The 21196-nt window shown below is 41.4% G+C and overlaps 1 protein-coding gene across 7 annotated transcripts in view; it reads right to left on the bottom strand.

Annotated features, from left to right (window-relative positions):
* ABCB4 (ATP binding cassette subfamily B member 4) overlaps nt 1-21196 on the bottom strand; it is an 87256-nt gene that overhangs the window by 12369 nt on the left and 53691 nt on the right. For 6 of the 7 annotated variants that reach the window (XM_053608864.1, XM_053608865.1, XM_053608867.1 and 3 more), the window contains 6 exons: nt 13418-13522; nt 11844-11921; nt 9826-9909; nt 7647-7850; nt 3273-3373; nt 1463-1603 (listed from right to left, as the gene is read on the bottom strand). In XM_053608864.1, the coding sequence (XP_053464839.1) occupies nt 1463-1603; nt 3273-3373; nt 7647-7850; nt 9826-9909; nt 11844-11921; nt 13418-13522 (713 nt within the window). The remainder of the gene's footprint in view (nt 1-1462; nt 1604-3272; nt 3374-7646; nt 7851-9825; nt 9910-11843; nt 11922-13417; nt 13523-21196) is intronic. The other variant, XM_053608866.1, reaches the window with a different exon arrangement.

The following is a 21196-nucleotide window of genomic DNA, read 5'->3' as shown; positions in this document are numbered from 1 at the left end:
CTCCGGCTTCAGATGGGGTTTGGCTGATGAAAGATGCTAGCTGGGGATGGCTGGGCTGGAGTTCCAGGCAATCTTTCGCTCCTCTTGCCTCTAGGCTTAGGGTGGTAGCAGCTCCTAGCTGGCTACTGCTTACCTTAACACACCTTTGGAAATAAACCTGTTGGCAAACTCCTCAGTTACCCTGCTGGCAGTGCCATTTGCTTCCCACTGGGATTCTGACTGATACAAAGATTTCATGTATATATACATATGGTGGCCATCAAGTTCTAGCGCAACTTAGCACACTATTTTATTTTATTTATTTATTTATTTTTTTGTTTGTTTGTTTGTTTTTGGCCGGGGCTAGGTTTGAACCCGCCACCTCCGGCATATGGGACCAGCGCCCTACTCCTTGAGCCACAGGCGCCGCCCAAGCACGCTATTTTAAATTGCACACACACTTCATGGCCACACCGTATATTTGTCATGGTAATTTTAATTTTGAATGAAAACCAGAGTACAGCTCTTAAACATTTTCACTTTTCTGGTCTTGACTCTGTTTCAAAGAACATCATTCCCCACTGCTTTAAAATAATCCCACCAGGGGCAGCGCCTGTGGCTCAGTGAGTAGGGCGCCGGCCCCATATACCGAGGGTTGTGGGTTCAAACCCAGCCCCGGCCAAACTGCAACCAAAAAATAGCCGGGCGTTGTGGCGGGCGCCTGTAGTCCCAGCTGCTCGGGAGGCTGAGGCAAGAGAATCACATAAGCCCAGGAGCTGGACGTTGCTGTGAGCCGTGTGACACCACAGCACTCTATGAGGGCAGTAAAGTGAGACTCTGTCTCTACAAAAAAAAAAAAATAATAATAATCCCACCAGAGCAAAAATACTCCAAATGATTTAAAAAAGAATGGCGCACTCTTTCAAGCCTAGACTGTAACCTAAAGGAAGGTACTTATTATACCTTTAAAAGAAGAATGCATCAATCAGAAAGACCACTGGTTAGCCTTGAAAACAGAAAGAAAAGGAGAGGCTAAGCAGCAAATGTTGGCATGGTTGGGGAAGAGGGTGCCTCTGCCAGGGTTCAGTCTGGCATGCCCGTCACACTGCCAAGGCTGTTTTGGTTGCAGATTAAGAACAAGCTATTTACCTGTCTGTTTTGAATCCATGGTCACCAGCAATTTTCCAATTATGATTTATTACTGCCTGTATTGTACAATGAGAAAATTTGTTGTCCTGACCAAGGTTATAAAAATAACTAAAATTACGCCATATGATCATTTTCATGACCTTAATTTTAGTTTACTCAGATGATTAAACTGATTTTGTACATGATCAGATTTTTTTGGCCTGCCACGAAGGAGACTGGTAAGTTAAACTCCCTGATCTCATCTTTCGACGAGTAATTTTTTCTATTCTAAACTTTTACATAAATCTATTGAAACCATATTATAGAATAATCTTAGTATTTTAAGGCTACTTACAGAATAACATCTCTGAAGCGCATATATCCATTCACAATGAGATAGGCACCAAACCGAAAACAACCAGCATAGGAAAAATACATAAATGCTTGTGAGATACTAAAAGTAATTCCATAGATGTGTGCCTTCCGCACTGAATTCCTGAAAAGCAAATTGGTATACTCATAACCATCTCCTCTGCCCCCTTAGCTGAGTAGTTGAAAGAACATGTCCAGTCAACGTGGGTTTAAATTTTGCCTCCTGTTATATTAATTTGACTAAATGACAACCTCATCAAGCATCGGTGTTCTGATTTGTACCATGTAGATAATCACTATAATGCAGAATTGTTTTGAGAACTAAGTAAAATACAAATGTCTAGCACAGTGCTTAGTTCATAATAGTTGCTCCAATTATAGTTGCTATTATTATTACACATTAATATCTGATGACTCAGATGTTCAACCACTATTGTGTAAACATGGTGGTTGTAAAAAAAACCAGATGTCCAACTGGAACTTAAGTTTGAATCCTCTGAATGTGATTTCTTATTATTTTTTATTATCATGTCTCTTTTAACAAGCTGTAGTCTGCTAGGTCAAAATCCATATTTCGGATTCACAAAAGTTAAGATAGACACACACAAGAAGTCCCTCCCCATGCTAGATCCTACCAACCCCACATACAATTCATTTTGTACCACTTCTTATTAGACCTCAAGTTATAATTTATTACTTTATACTTCATTAAGCTTCTAAATCCACCTAAGAACCATAATTCAGTTACTCTTAAGTTAGAAGGCAGGCATTTGGCAAGACAAAAATTCAAGGTATCACTGATTTGGGTTATTTAACTTAAGTGCTGTGAGCATGGTATTACTGTAATTAACATTGCTGAACAATTTACAAATTATAAACAGATTAATAATTAGCTTCAGCTTTCTATTCTTTCTTCTCTTTGAAGTCCAAAATAAACCATAAGGTCATAGATAAGGGTGTGTATTTATATGTCAAATATCAAATGGGCAGGAAAATGTGGCTGCAGGTTCTTTATTATCATATGAAGTAGACACAACTCAGGAGATGGAATAAATTGAGAACTTCAGGAATGCCTGTTCAAATTTGCAATTGTTCAAAACTTTTATTCCACTCTACAAAGTTGTAATCTAAGCTGTGCTCAATATTGTTTGTGTTGAAAATTAATGTTTATTTATTTTTAAAATCAGGCCACCATGGAAACAAGTGGCAAATAATACCATCAGGAGTGTTTTGAATTGCTCAACTGTAAACCGGTAGACTAGGCTGTGTGCCTTTGTTTTCAGAGAAGGTTGGATTGGGTCCTTATTCAGAGAACAAATGAAATACTATTCTCTGGACTATACCAAATAACAAATCTCATCTTTTGTTTAGTCTCCCAAAGAAAATAAAGGTTTGAGTGATTCCTTAAAAGAATGTTTATCCTGAATCTTCTTCTTCTTCTTCTTTTTTTTTTTTTTTTTTGGCCCGGGCTAGGTTTGAACCTACCACCTCCTGTATATGGGGCTGGCGCCCTACTCCTTTGAACCACAGGTGCCACCCATGGATTATTTGTTTCTTGCACTAATGACTAAATCCTTGTGCAATGTTCTCTGTACCTTTTAACTCTTAGACAACTAAACTTATTGTTTTTATAATAAGTAAAAATCTAATGTTACCCAGTCACATCAGAGAGCTCCTTATGTACAGTAAGAAATTATTGAAAAGGGTTCATTTTTACAGTTACATCATTGCTTACCACAACAGAGTTTTTATTAGCTTTACTAATTCAGCTTTGGGAATTATATGTTCATTACCTGTAAGGTCCATACAATTTTTCAACATACATTGATTCAAATTTTCTTTCCTGGGTCAAAGACACAACTGTCCTAATATTTTCTATTGCTTCTGTTGCAATCTGTAATACAGAACAGACTTTATTAGTGAGTTGCACTTTTGCTTCTGAAATAATGAGAACTACAGGCCCTAGGGCTCTGTCAAAAGTGTCCTGAAGGTTATGATGGGCTTTAAATTCCTTCAATTAGAAGCAAAGGCATTCTTCAGGACCTGTTTTATGACCACTGGTTGTGCTGAGTATGGCAGTCACAGAGGCTGACCACCTCAGCTCAGGAACAGTGGCCTTGGCACTAAGGGCCTGGTTCTATTCCCAGCCCTGCCACCAAGGGGCACGGTGTTTGTGGCCTTGCTTTCTTCTTAGGCTTGGGTCCTAGAAGAAAGGATTAGGCCAGGGGTGTCCAACCTGCTGCCTGCGACATGCTGTCTTTGTGAGACATTTTTGCTTATCAGTGGTGTTGGATATCATGAAAAGAAAGCACATATACTTTTTGCTAATCGGTTTTAGTTAGTGTTTGTGTATTTAATGTGTGGCCCAAGGCAACCCTTCTTCCAATGTGCGGCAGACCAAAAAAAAAAACCAAAAAAACAAAAAGTTGGACATGCTGAATTAGGCTGTGATTTCTAAGAGCCTATTAGAGGTGCCAATTATTTCCTCCCTGGAATACTCCTTCTTAGAAAAGCTGTCCTCCCACAACTGGGAAGGAGATCCCCGTTGTAAACAACATGAGCCTGTTTGAAATCCCTGATTAAATCAGGGGTGGATACCTGAGTCATCTGGGTCAATGAGATTTGGTTTCCTGCCCCTGGATGAAAGTGCTTGAATTGGAAAGCCCTGTGTATTCCGAGGTTAATGTCATCTTTTGAAGATGCTCACTGAGTATGTATAGGAAGGCAGTCTGAAAATTTAGCAGCTGAGGAATGGAAGAACAGATGTGTGGGAGACGCAGAGACAACAGAGTTCATGGCTGTTAGAGCCAGTTAAACTGCCTGTATTTCCCATGCTTCCCTGTGTCTTTATATCAAATCTCTAGCTCAAACCAGCTAGAGTAGTTTTCTGATGGTTGCAGCCAAACCACCCCTGACAAATGTGTATTGTCTGTGACTTAGCTATTTTGTTTAAATTATAGTTCTGCACTTTAATCATCCAAACCATCAGTACAGGGAGCATACAATTTTAATTTCAGGATTCTGTTTTATCAGCTATAATATTTTTACCTCAGTTCTCAGACTTAGTAATCAGTTTAAAATTGAGATATTTGATACTTTATTATCAATGAAAAATCTAACAGATAGTAATTATGGCAGGAATAGAGAACGTTTATTGAGTTTTACTCTGTGCCAGGTATTTACTGATGGGATCTCATTTAGCCTCACGACTCTGTTTTCACAGTTGGGAGAGCTTGAGGCACAGAGGAGCTAACTGATTCACCGACAGCTCTGGAGCTAGTAAGTAGGAGAACAAGGATTCCAGGTCAGGCTGCTGGGTGCCAAGTCCCGTTCTTAACCGATCATGCTGTTCTGCTACAACTGGTTTGTAATTTACACCAGAAAGAACCAGCTGTTAATGATGTGATTTTCTGGTCTTGGACTAACTGCTTGGTGGGTTACCTGTGGCACAGCAGGCCCCAAACTCAGCAATCAGCAGGGCCCCAGTCAAGATGGTTCCAATGCAGCCTCCCTTACCCCACCACCCCTTCACAAACCCCCCACCCCCCACCCATCAACCAACACTCTCATTATCAAGTCCTGTTTGGACAACTGGGATGGGACTACCACAAATCCTGATATACTTTAATCACGATTAATCTGTATCCAGGTAAATGATAGTATTTCTTTTTTGAGTAAACAGTGATTTCAGGGTTTTCCAGGACCTGCTTTCTAACCCTCATTCTCAGTGAATTGGGCGTTGACTGAGTAAACGTAATTCAACCATGATTGAATTGGGGACAATTAACACTCAAAAATTTTAATCTGTCATATTTTTTAAAATGCTATTAGGTTAAAATAGCTATTTTTAAAAAGTTAAACTAGGCTAGGCATGGTGGCCCATGCCTATAATCTCAGAACTTTGGGGGGACAAGGCAGGAGGGTGGCTTGAGATTAGACATGGTGAGACCCCATCTCTACAAAAAATTAAAAAGAAAAATTAGTTGGGCTTGGCAGTGGTGCATGCCTGTAGCCCCAGTTACTCAGGAGGCTGAGGCAAGAGGATCACTTGAGCCCAGGAGTTTGAGACTGCTGTGAGCTATGAATCCCACCACTGCACTACACTGCATGCTGGTTTGGGCAACAGAGTAAGACTCTGTCTCAAAAATGAATAAATAAATAAATAATAAACTGGCTAGTCTGAGTTATTCATTCACTGATCCCTGGAATAATTAGGTTTTACTGCACCACCGTATTTGGTACCATTTCTCATTCCACTAACGTGAGGACCAGAGAAGTTGGGGATCTTTTCTGGCATCACACACTGAATAACAGCAAGGCCAAGACTAATAACCCAACATGATGTTTTGCTTTAATGCTGCTTGATTCCAACTGCCCTACTCTGAAAAAGTTGATAATTTTCAGTGGTATTTGCCATTTTTAATAGAGTTAAGACTATTATTAAGATCAAGATTTTTTTTCTTATGTCTAACTTGTCTAAGAAAAATTTATTTTCATTCTAGCTATTTTCCCTTCTAAAATGTGGCAAGCAGAGTTGGGTGGGGGAATGAACAGAACGACAGGGTTTTTCTTCAGCAGTTAGTTGTGACACATGGAAGTTAAGGAAATGATGCCCAGAAGTAGCCACAGTAAGCAGCCAAGAGGATCTTCAAGAACTTCAAAACTCCCAGGGGTTCCTAAGTCCAGGAGCCGTGCACTGTCCTAGAGAGCTGCAATTCCAGGAGAGGGTGCAAGGTGAAGATGGGCAGAAAGTACTCGCATAGAAACCCAAGGTGATGCAAACGCTGCACGGAGATGCAGCTGCACCAGTTACAGAGGAGGGGAAGGGATTTCACGGAACATAACTGGTTTCGTGGAAACATGCCTGGCTGTAATTCTAATCTCACTCCTTACTGACACATACCTGGAGCAAGCCAATCAATCTCGAGGCTTTCTTCCCCATAGACATACTGTCTGTTCCACTCTCATAACTACTGTGAAGGCCAGATGCAGCAATGTTTGGGAAAGGGCTTTGTAAAGTGCAGTGTATGGAAACTATATCACAACTTTCTGCCTCACATCCTAGGATAATATTTCCATAAATAAGAGTAAAAATGTTCCTGGTCATATCTACATTTAAGTGCACGTATGTGTAAGTAAAAATATATGCAGATTGACACATTTAAAAACATACGAAGATTCCATGTAGTAGAGATAAGAGCTTTGAAACTAGAACTTGAATCCCAGTATATTTCTAACTTTGTTTGTGTCTCTGCTTCCACATTTGTAAAATCAGGCGATGTTAGTGCCTGCTTCATAGGACTATTGTGAAGATGTGAATGAATTGGCACAAAGAAATTCTTAGCACAGTAAGGCTCAAGGGACCCTTCTCCAAGTGTCAGTATGTTAGAACCAAAAATTGAAGCATCGCTGCCCTCTGGTGGCTGCCAACATTCATTACAGAAATAACCCCAAGAAGAAAACTGTCTCTTAAATTCCAGCAAATATCCAACCTTGAACAATTCATTTATATTCTTCTGACTTAAGTTCTTACCTGTAAAATAGAGGTGACAATTGTCCTAACAATGCCACTGAGGCATGAAGTAAAAGATAAATTATACTTTGAAAATTCAGAAGTTCTATATACAGCTGGTCCCTGGGTTATGAATGAGATAGATTCTGTAGGTTTGTTCCTAAGTTACAGTTTATATATAAGTTACAACAGGTACATTCACCTATTATCTGTAATAGCGTCCATTCATTAAGTGCAAGCCATATGTCAGCTGGATGTTTGTAACTCAGGGATAGCCAGTAATAACCACACGCTAAGTGTGAACTTGTGCTCATAAGGCCTTTTAGTTCTTTAAGTACAGCCTTTTGACTAAATCCAAATTTTGCAGAACAAATACTTTATTAAAAGGGGTGCATCAGTGAAAAATGAAGCTTTTCTGGCTCCCTTTGGTGCTTAAAAAAATAATCTTAAAATCAGAAGGCCACACGTTCCCCACCCCAAAACCATCTCACATTCAAGTTCTAGGCATTAAAACAGTAAAATATTTTATACACAGCACTGAAAATTATTAGCTGTAGTGAGTACAATTATTAAAACCTGCATATGGTAGTAAATAATTCAAATACAGCATGTATCTAAAAACAACACATACTAACTGAAGCCTTATTTGACCTACCTTTCCAGCAGTTTCTAGTTCTTTTTTATCTCTTTTAGCATTTCCAGCCAACATTTTCATCTCTATAATTCCTGAAATGGCAATAATTGGTACGACTGATAACAGCAAAAGGGTTAACTGCCAACCATAGATAAATGATATGATAATACCAGTTCCGAGGTTAGCCACATTCTGTGCAATTAAAGCCAACCTGGTTCCTGTGGCCTGAAAGAGAACAAGAAAAAAGCAGGTGTGTATTAAGTTCCAAATCTAGGAGCTCCAGCCTTGGGCTCCTTGGTCAGAAGGATGAGAAGGTTCTGTGCCCACACTCATATCCCCTCGCTTTCATTACAATACACCCACCACGGTTACAAACTAGTACAGCCTTTTTGGAAAGAAGTATGGAGAATCCTCAAAGAGCTAAAAGTAGACCATCTATTTGATCCCACAATCCTATAACTAGATAGGGACATATGACACACCCCCTACATGAAGAGCTCCACTACAACTTGGACGTTACCTAACAAACGCAAATAATGTAACCTAATCATCTGTGCCCTCATATTAATCTTAAATAAAAAGAAAACCAATAAACCAACCATACCTATGCTCAACTCAGAGGCTCCACTGGCTTTTCTTGTGGTACCTTTAGACTGGCAATGCTCAACTGGTGTGCCTCGAAAATTTTAAAGCCCATTAATTAAATTATTTTCAAGAGAAGTTCAAAGCACAGTAGTATATTCTTTTCTTTACTCTTCATTTTGGTCGACATAAGAATACTAGGGAAGTTTAACTGTAAGTTCAAGAGTGCCATGAGATAAAAGGTTGAAAAACACTGCCCTGGACTCTTCATTCCTCTCCTGCCTGCACAAGTCAACATTATAGAACCACGTAATCCACTGCTCTGCTTTGTGGATGGATGGACTGTGGAGCATGTGCACTTTTTCAAGGAGGAAATTAATTCCAGCACACCTGGAAGAGAGTAAAAGGGAAATCCTTCCACTCCCAGAGAGTGTCTGTTACAAAGTGTACATATCCCCGGAGCTGATCCACCACCACGCACATAAGGATGAATTAGGGTTTGCCATGCTCAGAAAATGAGGCAGGCTGCAGCGGACGTTGCTGCCGACTCTCTGGCATGGGTTTTCTCCCTCCTCCTCCTTTGTGTGGAAGCACGAGCTTCAGAGTGACCTACTGACCTCAGCCTCAGGGGTGGGAACCTAAGCCTTCTGGTGGAGACAGGTATTGGTGCAAGTTTACACATGTGACCCAAATTAGATTTCAGAGACAGGCTTTTGTTTGGTGGTGGAGGCAGAGCCATGCCCTCTTTTTCACTGGTTGGGAACCACAGAAGCTTGTAACTCTAATTGCTACTGGCAGCCATCCCACGATCGCAGCAGGGGAACGAGCCTTGGGACAAAGTCAGCACTGAGGATGGAACTCAGAGCCACACAGTCAGAGGAACCTGGATGAAACATGATTAAATTTTTGAGGCAGTGACTAGATCAACCCCTCCTCTTTATTGTTTAGCGGTTTGAGTTGGGTTTTCTGCCATTTTCAGCTTAGAGCATCTCAACAGATGGAGGTATGCTATATGTTTATTCTTTTTTTGTTGTTGTTGTTGTTATTCAGACAGTCTCATTTTGTCACCGTCGGTAAAGTGCTATGGCATCGTAGCTCAGAGCAACCTTCAACTCTTGGGCTCAAGCAGTCCTCTTGCCTCAGCCTCCCAAGTAGCTGGGACTACAGGTGCCTGCCACAATGCCCGGCTATTTTGTTTGTTTGTTTGGTTAGCAGGGCTAGGCTGGGTTTGAACCCACCTGCCCAGGAGCATGTGGCTGACACCTTAACCACTGAGCTATGGACCCCACCCCCTTTTTTCTGAGACAGAATCTCTCACTCTATTGCCCTGGTTTTGAGTGCCATGGCGTCACAGCTTACAGCAACCTCGAACTCTTGGCCTTGAACAACCCTCTTCAAGGTAGCTGAAGACTACAGGCATGCACCACAAAACCCAGCTAGTTTTTCTGTTTTTAGTAGAGATGCTTTTGGTCAGGCTGGTTGTGAACTCCTGAGCCCAAACAATCCACCCGCCTCGGCCTCCCAGAGTGCCAGGATTACAGGTGTGAGCCACCATGCCCAGCCATGTTTATGCCAAACCAAGTTAGAGGAAAGTGCTAGTCGAGTGCAGTCTACGTACTCCCTGGACTTGGGCAGCATCCATGGCAAGTCTTGTAGAAAGTGCACCAGTACTGTTTTTATGATCATCAAACCAGCTCATGTCCTATGGCACAAAACACATTGTTTAATTAGTGCAAAATTAAAACAAGCAAAGAAAATCAAATGGAACTTCCTGAAGTTCAAGTGCTGGGGAAATATCCACCCTTAGCTTGGGTAGGGAAGTTTAGGGAAGACCTTGCACGCTGCTTGGAGTCCTTGGCCCTGGCCTACCCTGAGCATGCATCCCCAGAGTCCACCAGGACTCCACTCCCTGGCCGCTCTGGCAGCTCTGGCAGCAAGGTCTCTGGCCCGAGGGGGCTCACCTACATGGCAGCCGTGCCCGCTGCCAGCTCCACCTGAGGCTGGGCCCCCCCCCACCCCCGGGCAGTCCATCCACTCAATCATTACAACTTGGCCTCAAGACACTTCTGCCCTTACATGGTGCTGTTTCTCATAAAAGGTGGTGAAGCTGTGTGGAACTGAAATTGTCCTTACAGACTGAAAAGGGGTACAAGGCAGGAACTAGAGTAAGGGCCCCAAAACTCTGTGAAGAAACAGGCTGAGCTAAGTAACAATCAGCAGCCACTGTCCCTTCATCTGCTTGATAATAGTCATCATCCTTTGTTTGCTTCTCTATAATTGCTAGAGGCCACAGCTGGTAGTTGTAAAGAGTCTTAACTTTTCTCAGTAGGTAACATTACCTGTTTAGAACCTAGGGGCAGTTTTTGATCGAATCTTCCAGATCCGTATTCCAGTGGATTAACTGACCCACCCAGACCAAGAAACTGTCTCAACTGGTCTTGGACCCCCACTTAAAAAACTGCATTCCAGTGGACTTGCTGACCCATCCAGACAGCATCCCATACCAAAGGACTGATGGTTCTGTCCTGAAACCAGCCAATTAGCAGACCCTAATTGCTTAACCCTCTGCCCACCAAACTGTCTTAAAAAACTCTGTCTCTCAGTTCTCAGGGAAGTGGATTTGAGAAATTTCTCCTGTCTACCCCCCTAGCACTATCTGGAATAAACTCTCTCTCTGCTGTAAACCCTGCTGTCTCTGGATACTGGCTTTGTTTTGGACAGCGGGCAGATGAACCTGGCTGGGCAGCCTCAGAACATGCTCTTTTTATGAATTCTAGACAGCAGAAAATAAGCCCTGGCTTCTCACTGTGCTTTTGTTTCATTTTGTAATTTTAAAGTACATGTCTGAGATTAAAAGTATGTCTGAGATTTGACTATAAGTGTAAGCTACTTATGGATAGCATCTTTTACATTCAAATAAATCACTTTCCCTGCAAAGTAAGAGTTTAAAAGATACTAAGAAAAGATCTGCAAAACCCAGGCTTGCTCAAAATATACTACCTGCTACGCGCCCTTTTATGAATGGGAGTGTAATCAATTCCTGCCAACTGGATGGACAATATTCGGGCCCTCCCGTAGGCATTATCTATCAATATAGACCATTCTTGTTTGCACATTTCCCCCCATGTCCTGCACTAGAATGTGAACGGAGAGAGCAGATAGCAGACATCGCCAGGTATATAGTAAGTAATGTTCGAATGAATTAAGAAGTGAATTAGTGTGAAAACAGCTCAAATAAGAAACAAAACTGAATTACCAACATTTGTGGTATAGGCGTTTATGGTACATGAACTTAAATGCTTTTTCTTTATTTAAAAGTATCCAGGAGTGTCAATGGGCTCACCAGGACCTGCACAGGATCCAGAGAAGAAATACAGGTCCTTGAAAAGATGGTGACCATATGGACAGCGACAGTTATAACATAAGACAAAACTACCAAAATTAAGCCTACTTCCATGAAAAAAATTCTAAGAGATCTCGGGATAACAAAAGACAGGACAATTTGCAGGACCCTGACCAACCTTGCGTGAATACCCTGGGTGGAAAATATGCACATCTCCGTACCAGTAAGAACAGAGGCTTAAAACGAAAAAAATCAGGAATACCAAGAAGGCCTTCCCTAGTGCACACACCTACCTGTCTCAGCATCGCTTCGAAAGCCTTTGATCTTAGCCTTGTGGTAAGGATCTCACCAGCTTTCCCAAACGTGAAGCCCTGATTGAGAAAAAAGGCTATAGTTCCTTTTGATTCTTGCCAGTATTCCGAGACAAGTGCATATATTTAGGCTGATTTTCTTATAAACAGCTATTCACATAACAAAAGTCTAGGACTCAATACACCAAAGTCCCAACTTAGAATTCATGTTGTTGCTAAATCATTAGTATGCGCCAGAATTGTAAGACCAAAAATCTTAAAAATATCCAGCCCTGTCTTCTAAACCATTCTAAATAGGTTTATTTTTCAAAACTTTCGAGGACAACAGTTCAGTGACAAAGATACTGTTTTTAACTACAACTTTCAGTGTGTTCCTAAGACTTTGAAAAAAACAGTTGAAAACAGGAGTGACAAAACTCTGTGCAGAAATACACTTAGGCTCATGCAGCTTGGAGGGAGGGTTAGAGAAAGAAATGCCAAGTGAATTTGCTGCCTTCCAGGTCACAGCTCCGTCTACACTCAGATGGGGGCACAATTAGGCTACTCTTTCTCCCCAGGCTTTCTTACCAGACAATTTCCTTCTCTCTAATTACCACATCCGGACTGGAGAGCAGCCCAGACATCCATAGCTAGGCTTGCTTCTCAAGCAATGGGCCTCCAGCCCCACTGTGAATGTTGGGGAGGGTGTAGGGAGGACACATCTGAACTAAAGATCATTACTAAGCCAGAATGATGAGTGATCAGTGCTTGGGGGGTGTCTGCCCCAGGAGTTCCTTGTCCTGCACAGATAGCCCGGTCCTCCACTTCCCTTTGCCTGTAGATTGCTATGGGCACCACAGCCGACTGTTACCACAGCCCTGAAACGTTTTCTAACTAGCTCCACTCACACCCCTAGGCTTGGGGTAGGATCCCATCATTGAGTTGCTGCGCAAGCAAGTGAATGATTTCTAAATACAAAGCTTGGGTTTCCTTTTATCACTGGTTCAATAATGATAAAAGAGAATCCTGGGAGCACAACTAGGAAACATCTTTTTCTGGACTTAATGGATTGTCTTTGAAAGGCCTATGTGGTGCCCATTGGTAAAGAGATAAATTTGTGGAGAAGTCTAGGTAAAAAAGGATAATTACAGCAAGTTTGACTATTTAGTTTGGCCAGGTCTACAACACCAAAATGCAAAATATGTGCTCTTTCCGTTAAGTAGAAAAAGATTAGAGAAGTTAACTTGGTATTGTGTAAAGAATAGCAATAAAAGAGAGAAGGCTATTCAACTGCATTTTCCCAGTATGCAACCAGTTGAATTGAAGCAGCTCTCATGTTCTCTGGTGAACTAAAGCCTCTTTTGTCCCTCATAATGAATGTTGGCTGAGGACAAACTCTTAACACAACACAGTTTAGCACGCAGGGAAGTCACACTTCCTCCGGCCAAGGGGTCCACCCTCTAAAAGAGCCTGTGCCAATTTATCTCTAAGGACATGGAAGTTGTTTCATTAGGTTTTAATGAATATCTCTAATTGAATTATAAACTTGATGAGAAAGGCAAATTATGGGTACCTACCTGAAGGAAGAAAGTGAAAAAAGAAATAATTCCCAGGCCTAAAAAAAGCAATGAGAACATGTTGCACTTCTGCTGCTTCACTGCGTCGTCCCCTGGGCCAAAAATCTGCAAAAGAACATTCAAAGTGCCCCTCAGATGACATGTTCAATGCCTGCGTATTCCTCCCATATGAAGGGCTTCACATTTTTAAAACTTAGCCTTCGAATATGTGAGTCTTTTGTTTTTTTGGTTGTGGCAAAACCACGTATCAAAGTTTATGATTTTAGCATTTTAAAATGTACAATTCTGTGTGGACTGTGGGTTGCAGATTGCAATGTGTTACTTATGTTCATTCACAGTGTTGTGCAACTTTCACCACTGCCCATCTGACTACCCATCTTCAGAGCTCATTTATCATCCCAGGCGGAAACTCTGTACCCGCTAGACAGCGACCCCCACCTCCCCTAGGAACCTCTAGTCTCCTCTCTGGCTCTGTGAATGAGGACCACGTGGTCACTGACATGGGTGGACACACTGCATATGGACTGCACCGTGGCACGTTTGGGCTCATGTGGTCACTGACACAGGTGGACACGCTGCATATGGACTGCACCGTAGCACGTTTGGGGTCATGTGGTGACTGACACGGGTGGACACGCTGCATATAGACTGCACGGTGGCACGTTTGGGGTCATGTGGTCACTGACACGGGTGGACACGCTACATATGGACTGCACAGTGGCACGTTTGGGGTCATGTGGTCACTGACACGGGTGGACACGCTGCATATAGACTGCACCGTGGCACGTTTGGGGTCATGTGGTCACTGACACGGGTGGACACGCTGCATATGGACTGCACCGTGGCACGTTTGGGGTCATGTGGTCACTGACACGGATGGACACGCTGCATATGGACTGCACCATGGCAAATTTGGGGTCATGTGGTCACTGACATGGATGGACATGCTTCATATAGACTGCGCTGTGGCATGTTTGGGGTCATGTGGTCACTGACACAGGTGGACATGCTGCATATAGACTGCGCCGTGGCATGTTTGGGGTCATGTGGTTACTGACACAGGTGGACTGCGCTGTGGCACGTTTGGGGTCCATTCCACTCCCCTGCACTTGCTCCCCCCTGACTTCTCTCTTCCCTAGCTCCGGCGCTGGCTCCTGCCCTCCACCACTCACTCCTTTGGGATTCTGCCCAGAGAGGTCTCCTGTAGGGACAGGAAAAAGTGTTTGGGCTTTCCCTCCCATAGCGTAGGGTGTGGGACAAGGTGAAGTTGTCCAGGCTTTCCTCCCTCGTGAACGCACCGTGTATTCCTAGATAGCCATGACTATGTACAGTGAAGTGGCGCTTGTGTCACTGCTGCTTGGCATGTTGCCACTTTTGTTCCCCTGCGTATAAAAGTGCAAAGAACCTTTCCTTGCATGGACTGTGGCCTGTGGATTGCAGGTTGCAATGTGTACCTTAGCTCCCTGGCCAGTAGCCAGGAGCAAGGGCGACCCCTCAGGTAACCTAGCTCACCAGTAGCCCATGAGCTGAATAAAGCATGTTAACACCCGCCCTCCATGCCTGAGTTTCTCTCGATCTGGGTGAATTAGAATATGGGCATAACACCTCCTCTGACCATATTTTCTGAAACAGCACCCCCATCCATTGCCCTCTCCTGCTTTTAAAATACTTGTTATTCCTTGACATCTTATACCTATTTGTGTTTGTCTTGTGCATCTGCTCCAGTAGAAAGTACCATTGGAAGGCACCGCTTGTTTTACTTTGTGGACTGCAGGGTCTCCAGTACCTAGCACTCGCCAATATGCAGGAGATGCTCCAGTGTATGAACACAGTCCACAGAGCTCTTGAATTATAAGGGAGCTAGGGATTGCCTTGTTTGGAAATTTAAAAAGTTTTGGAGATACAAATGGATGAGGCATGCAAAAAAATTTTTGAAGGGTCCTTCCCAATTTATTTATTTATTTTTGGCTTGTGGTCTTAACTGTAAAAAATGTCCAATGTCACAAGAATAATTAACTCTCAACATGATAGAGAATAATTCTTCCTTAACCAAAAAAAAAAAAAAATCTGGAGGGCGGAGCAAGATGGCAGCCGAGTAACAGCTTCCTTGCATCTGGGCACCGTGAGTCTGGGGATATAGGACTCCAGGCATCTCTGGCTGGTGGGATCTGCCTACCATCACCCCTGAGAGGATACGGGGCGTCAGCGAGAGACTTCTGGACCCCAAGAGGAGGACTAAAACAGTGGAAAACCAGCAAGTGGTCGCGTGTGTTCAGTCCGTCTAAACCCGCCCGCAACTTCCACAGGCACGAGAACTTAAAGAGCAAGAGGAAGTGAAAGGAAAATTAGGGCAAGGAAACAGATAAAAGAAATCACCCATGAGGAATAATCAGCAGAAAACTCCAGGCAACATGAAGAACCAGTCCAGAACAACCCCGCCAAGGGACCATGAGGTAGCTATTGCAGAGGATTCCACCTATACAGAAATGTTAGGAATGACAGAAAGGGAATTTAGAATGCACATGTTGAAAACAATGAAAGAAATGATGGAAACAATGAAGGAAACTGCTAATAAAGTGGAAAATAACCAAAAGGAAATTCAGAAACAGAATCAAATAAGAGATGAACGATATGAAGAATATAAAAAGGATATAGCAGAGCTGAAGGAAATGAAACAGTCAATCAGGGAACTTAAAGACGCAATGGAAAGTATCAGCAACAGGTTAGACCATGCAGAAGAAAGAATTTCAGAGGTAGAAGACAAAGTTTTTGAGATAACTCAGATAGTAAAAGAGGCAGAAAAGAAGAGAGAGAAAGCAGAACGTTCACTGTCAGAATTATGGGACTTTATGAAGCGTTCCAACATACGAGTTATAGGAATTCCAGAAGGGGAAGAAGAATGCCCCAGAGGAATGGAAGCCATACTAGAGAATATTATCAAAGAAAATTTCCCAAATATCACCAAAGATTCTGACACACTGCTTTCCCTGAAAAGGAAAAAGGCTATCGGACCCCAGGTCGCCTCAACTCTAACCGAGCTTCTCCAAGACACATTGTGATGAACCTGACCAAAGTCAAGACAAAAGAAAAGATTCTGCAAGCTGCCAGGAATAAACGCCAGTTGACCTACAGGGGCAAATCCATCAGAGTGACCGCAGACTTCTCTAATGAAACTTTCCAAGCAAGAGGACAATGGTCATCTACCTTTAATCTACTTAAACAGAACAATTTCCAGCCCAGAATTCTGTACCCTGCTAAGCAAAGCTTCAAAATTGACGGAGAAATCAAATCATTTACGGATATACAAACATTGAGGAAATTCGCCACAACAAGACCAGCTCTACAGGAAATACTTCAACCTGTTCTGCACACTGACCACCACAATTGATCAGCAGCAAAGTAAGAACTCAGAAATTAAAGGACAGAACCTAACCTCCACACTGATGCAAAAGATAAAACTAAGCAATGGACTCTCACAAAATAAGACGAATAGAATACTACCACACTTATCAATTATCTCAATAAATGTTAATGGCTTGAATTCCCCACTGAACAGACACAGATTGGTTGACTGGATTAAAAAACACAAGCCATCCATTTGCTGTCTGCAAGAAACACACCTGGCTTCAAAAGACAAATTAAAGCTCCGAGTCAAGGGTTGGAAGACAATTTTTCAGGCAAATGGAATTCAGAAGAAAAGAGGAGTTGCAATCTTATTTTCAGATACATGTGGATTTAAAGCAACTAAAGTCAAAAAAGACAAAGATGGTCACTTTATATTGGTCAAGGGAAAAATACAACAAGAAGACATTTCAATTCTAAATATCTATGCACCCAATTTAAATGCTCCCAGATTCTTGAAACAGACCTTACTCAGTCTGAGCAATATGATATCTGATAATACCATCATAACAAGGGACCTTAACACTCCTCTTACAGAGCTGGACAGATCCTCTAAACAGAAATTAAACAAGGATATAAGAGACTTAAATGAGACCCTAGAACAACTGTGCTTGATAGATGCATATAGAACACTCCATCCCAAAGATAAATAATATACATTCTTCTCACCACCCCATAGAACATTCTCCAAAATTGATCATATCCTGGGACACAAAACAAATATCAACAGAATCAAAAGAATTGAAATTTTACCTTGTATCTTCTCAGACCATAAGGCACTAAAGGTGGAACTCAACTCAAACAAAAATGCTCGACTCCACCCAAAGGCATAGAAACTAAACAATCTTCTGTTGAATAACAGATGGGTGAAGGAAGAAATAAAACAGGAAATCATTAACTTCCTTGAGCATAACAACAATGAAGACACAAGCTACCAAAACCTGTGGGATACTGCAAAAGCAGTTTTGAGAGGAAAATTCATTGCTTTAGATGCCTACATTCAAAAAACAGAAAGAGAGCACATCAACAATCTTACAAGAGATCTTATGGAATTGGAAAAAGAAGAACAATCTAAGCCTAAACTCAGTAGAAGAAAAGAAATATCCAAAATCAAATCAGAGATCAATGAAATTGAAAACATAAGAATCATTCAGAAAATTAATGAAACAAGGAGTTGGTTTTTTGAAAAAATTAATAAAATAGATAAACCATTGGCCAGACTAACAAGGAATAGAAAAGTAAAATCTCTAGTAACCTCAATCAGAAATGATAAAGGGGAAATAACAACTGATCCCACAGAGATACAAGAGATCATCTCTGAATACTACCAGAAACTCTATGCCCAGAAATTTGACAATGTGAAAGAAATGGATCAATATTTGGAATCACACCCTCTCCCTAGACTCAGCCAGGAAGAAATAGAGCTCCTGAACAGACCAATTTCATGCACTGAGATCAAAGAAACAATAAAAAATCTTCCAACCAAAAAATGCCCTGGTCCAGATGGCTTCACTCCAGAATTCTATCAAACCTTCAAGGAAGAGCTTATTCCTGTACTGCAGAAATTATTCCAAAAAACCGAGGAAGAAGGAATCTTCCCCAACACATTCTATGAAGCAAACATCACCCTGATACCAAAACCAGGAAAAGACCCAAACAAAAAGGAGAATTTCAGACCAATCTCACTCATGAACATAGACGCAAAAATTCTCAACAAAATCCTAGCCAATAGATTACAGCTTATCATCAAAAAAGTCATTCATCATGATCAAGTAGGCTTCATCCCAGGGATGCAAGGCTGGTTTAACATACGCAAGTCTATAAACGTTATCCACCATATTAACAGAGGCAAAAATAAAGATCACATGATCCTCTCAATAGATGCAGAAAAAGCATTTGATAAAATCCAGCATCCTTTTCTAATTAGAACACTGAAGAGTATAGGCATAGGTGGCACATTTCTAAAACTGATTGAAGCTATCTATGACAAACCCACAGCCAATATTTTACTGAATGGAGTAAAACTCAAAGCTTTTCCTCTTAGAACTGGAACCAGACAAGGTTGTCCTCTGTCACCTTTACTATTCAACATAGTGCCGGAAGTTCTAGCCAATACAATTAGGCAAGACAAGGAAATAAAGGGAATCCAAATGGGAGCAGAGGAGGTCAAACTCTCCCTCTTTGCTGACGACATGATCTTATACTTAGAGAACCCCAAAGACTCAACCACAAGACTCCTAGAAGTCATCAAAAATACAGTAATGTTTCAGGATATAAAATCAATGTCCACAAGTCAGTAGCCTTTGTGTACACCAATAACAGTCAAGATGAGAAGCCAATTAAGGACACAACTCCCTTCACCATAGTCTCAAAGAAAATGAAATACCTAGGAATATACCTAACGAAGGAGGTGAAAGACCTCTATAAAGAAAACTATGAAATCCTCAGAAAGGAAATAGCAGAGGATATTAACAAATGGAAGAACATACCATGCTCATGGATGGGAAGAATCAACATTGTTAAAATGTCTATACTTCCCAAAGCAATCTACCTATTCAATGCCATTCCTATCAAAATACCAACATCGTACTTTCAAGATTTAGAAAAAATGATTCTGCGTTTTGTATGGAACCGGAAAAAACCCCGTATAGCTAAGGCAGTTCTCTGTAACAAAAATAAAGCTGGGGGCATCAGCATACCAGATTTTAGTCTGTACTACAAAGCCATAGTGCTCAAGACAGCATGGTACTGGCACAAAAACAGAGACATAGACACTTGGAATCGAATTGAAAACCAAGAAATGAAACTAACATCTTACAACCACCTAATCTTTGATAAACCAAACAAGAACATACCTTGGGGAAAAGACTCCCTATTCAATAAATGGTGTTGGGAGAACTGGATGTCTACATGTAAAAGACTGAAACTGGACCCACACCTTTCCCCACTCACAAAAATTTATTCAAGATGTATAAAGGACTTAAACTTAAGGCATGAAACAATAAAAATCCTCCAAGAAAGCATAGGAAAAACACTGGAAGATATTAGGCTGGGGAAAGACTTCATGAAGAAGACTGCCATGGCAATTGCAACAACAACAAAAATAAACAAATGGGACTTCATTAAACTGAAAAGCTTCTGTACAGCTAAGGAGACAATAACCAAAGCAAAGAGACAACCTACACAATCGGAAAGGATATTTGCATATTTTCAATCACACAAAAGCTTGATAACTAGGATCTATAGAGAACTCAAATTAATCCACATGAAAAAAGCCAACAATCCCTTATATCAATGGGCAAGAGACATGAATAGAACTTTCTCTAAAGACGACAGATGAATGGCTAACAAACACATGAAAAAATGTTCATCATCTCTATATATTAGAGAAATGCAAATCAAAACATCCCTGAGATATCACCTAACCCCAGTGAGAATGGCCCACATCACAAAATCTCAAAACTGCAGATGCTGGCGTGGATGTGGAGAAAAGGGAACACTTTTACACTGCTGGTGGGACTGCAAACTAGTACCACCTTTCTGGAAGGAAGTATGGAGAAACCTCAAAGCACTCAAGCTAGACCTCCCATTTGATCCTGCAATCCCATTACTGGGCATCTACCCAGAAGGAAAGAAATCCTTTTATCATAAGGACACTTGTACCAGACTGTTTATTGCAGCTCAATTTACAATCGCCAAAATGTGGAAACAGCCTAAATGCCCACCAACCCAGGAATGGATTAACAAGCTGTGGTATATGTATACCATGGAATACTATTCAGCCATTAAAAAAAATGGAGACTTTACATCCTTCGTATTAACCTGGATGGACATGGAAGACATTATTCTTAGTAAAGCATCACAAGAATGGAGAAGCATGAATCCTATGTACTCAATTTTGATATGAGGACAATTAATGACAATTATGGTTATGGGGGGGAAACAGAAAGAGGGAAGGAGGGAGGTGGGTGGGGCCTTGATGTGTGTCACACTTTATGGGGGCAAGACATGATTGCAAGAGGGACTTTACCTAACAATTGCAATCAGTGTAACCTGGTTTATTGTACCCTCAATGAATCCCCAACAATAAAAAAAAAAAAAAAAAGTCAAAAAAAAAATCTGATAATGTTACAGGTTGACTAAGGTGGATTATATAATATAAATTCTAGATGTGATGGAGACTTAGGTATTTCAACTTTGTATAAATATCCCCAAATTAATTTAATAATTGGGTAGTGTGAGTTTTCTTTCTTAGTCTCAGATTTCCCAAGTCTTGGAAGAAATGCTAAAATAGTGTTGTAGTAGCTATCATTTTTGAATACTTCATATGGGGCAGACACTCTTAAAGGCATTCCATAGACCCAGTAGTCATTGATG

Source organism: Nycticebus coucang, chromosome 11, assembly GCF_027406575.1.
Source record: "Nycticebus coucang isolate mNycCou1 chromosome 11, mNycCou1.pri, whole genome shotgun sequence".
NCBI lineage: Eukaryota > Metazoa > Chordata > Mammalia > Primates > Lorisidae > Nycticebus > Nycticebus coucang.
The sequence above is the reverse complement of the archived record's forward strand: the minus strand, read 5'-3'. Positions and strand labels throughout refer to the sequence as shown.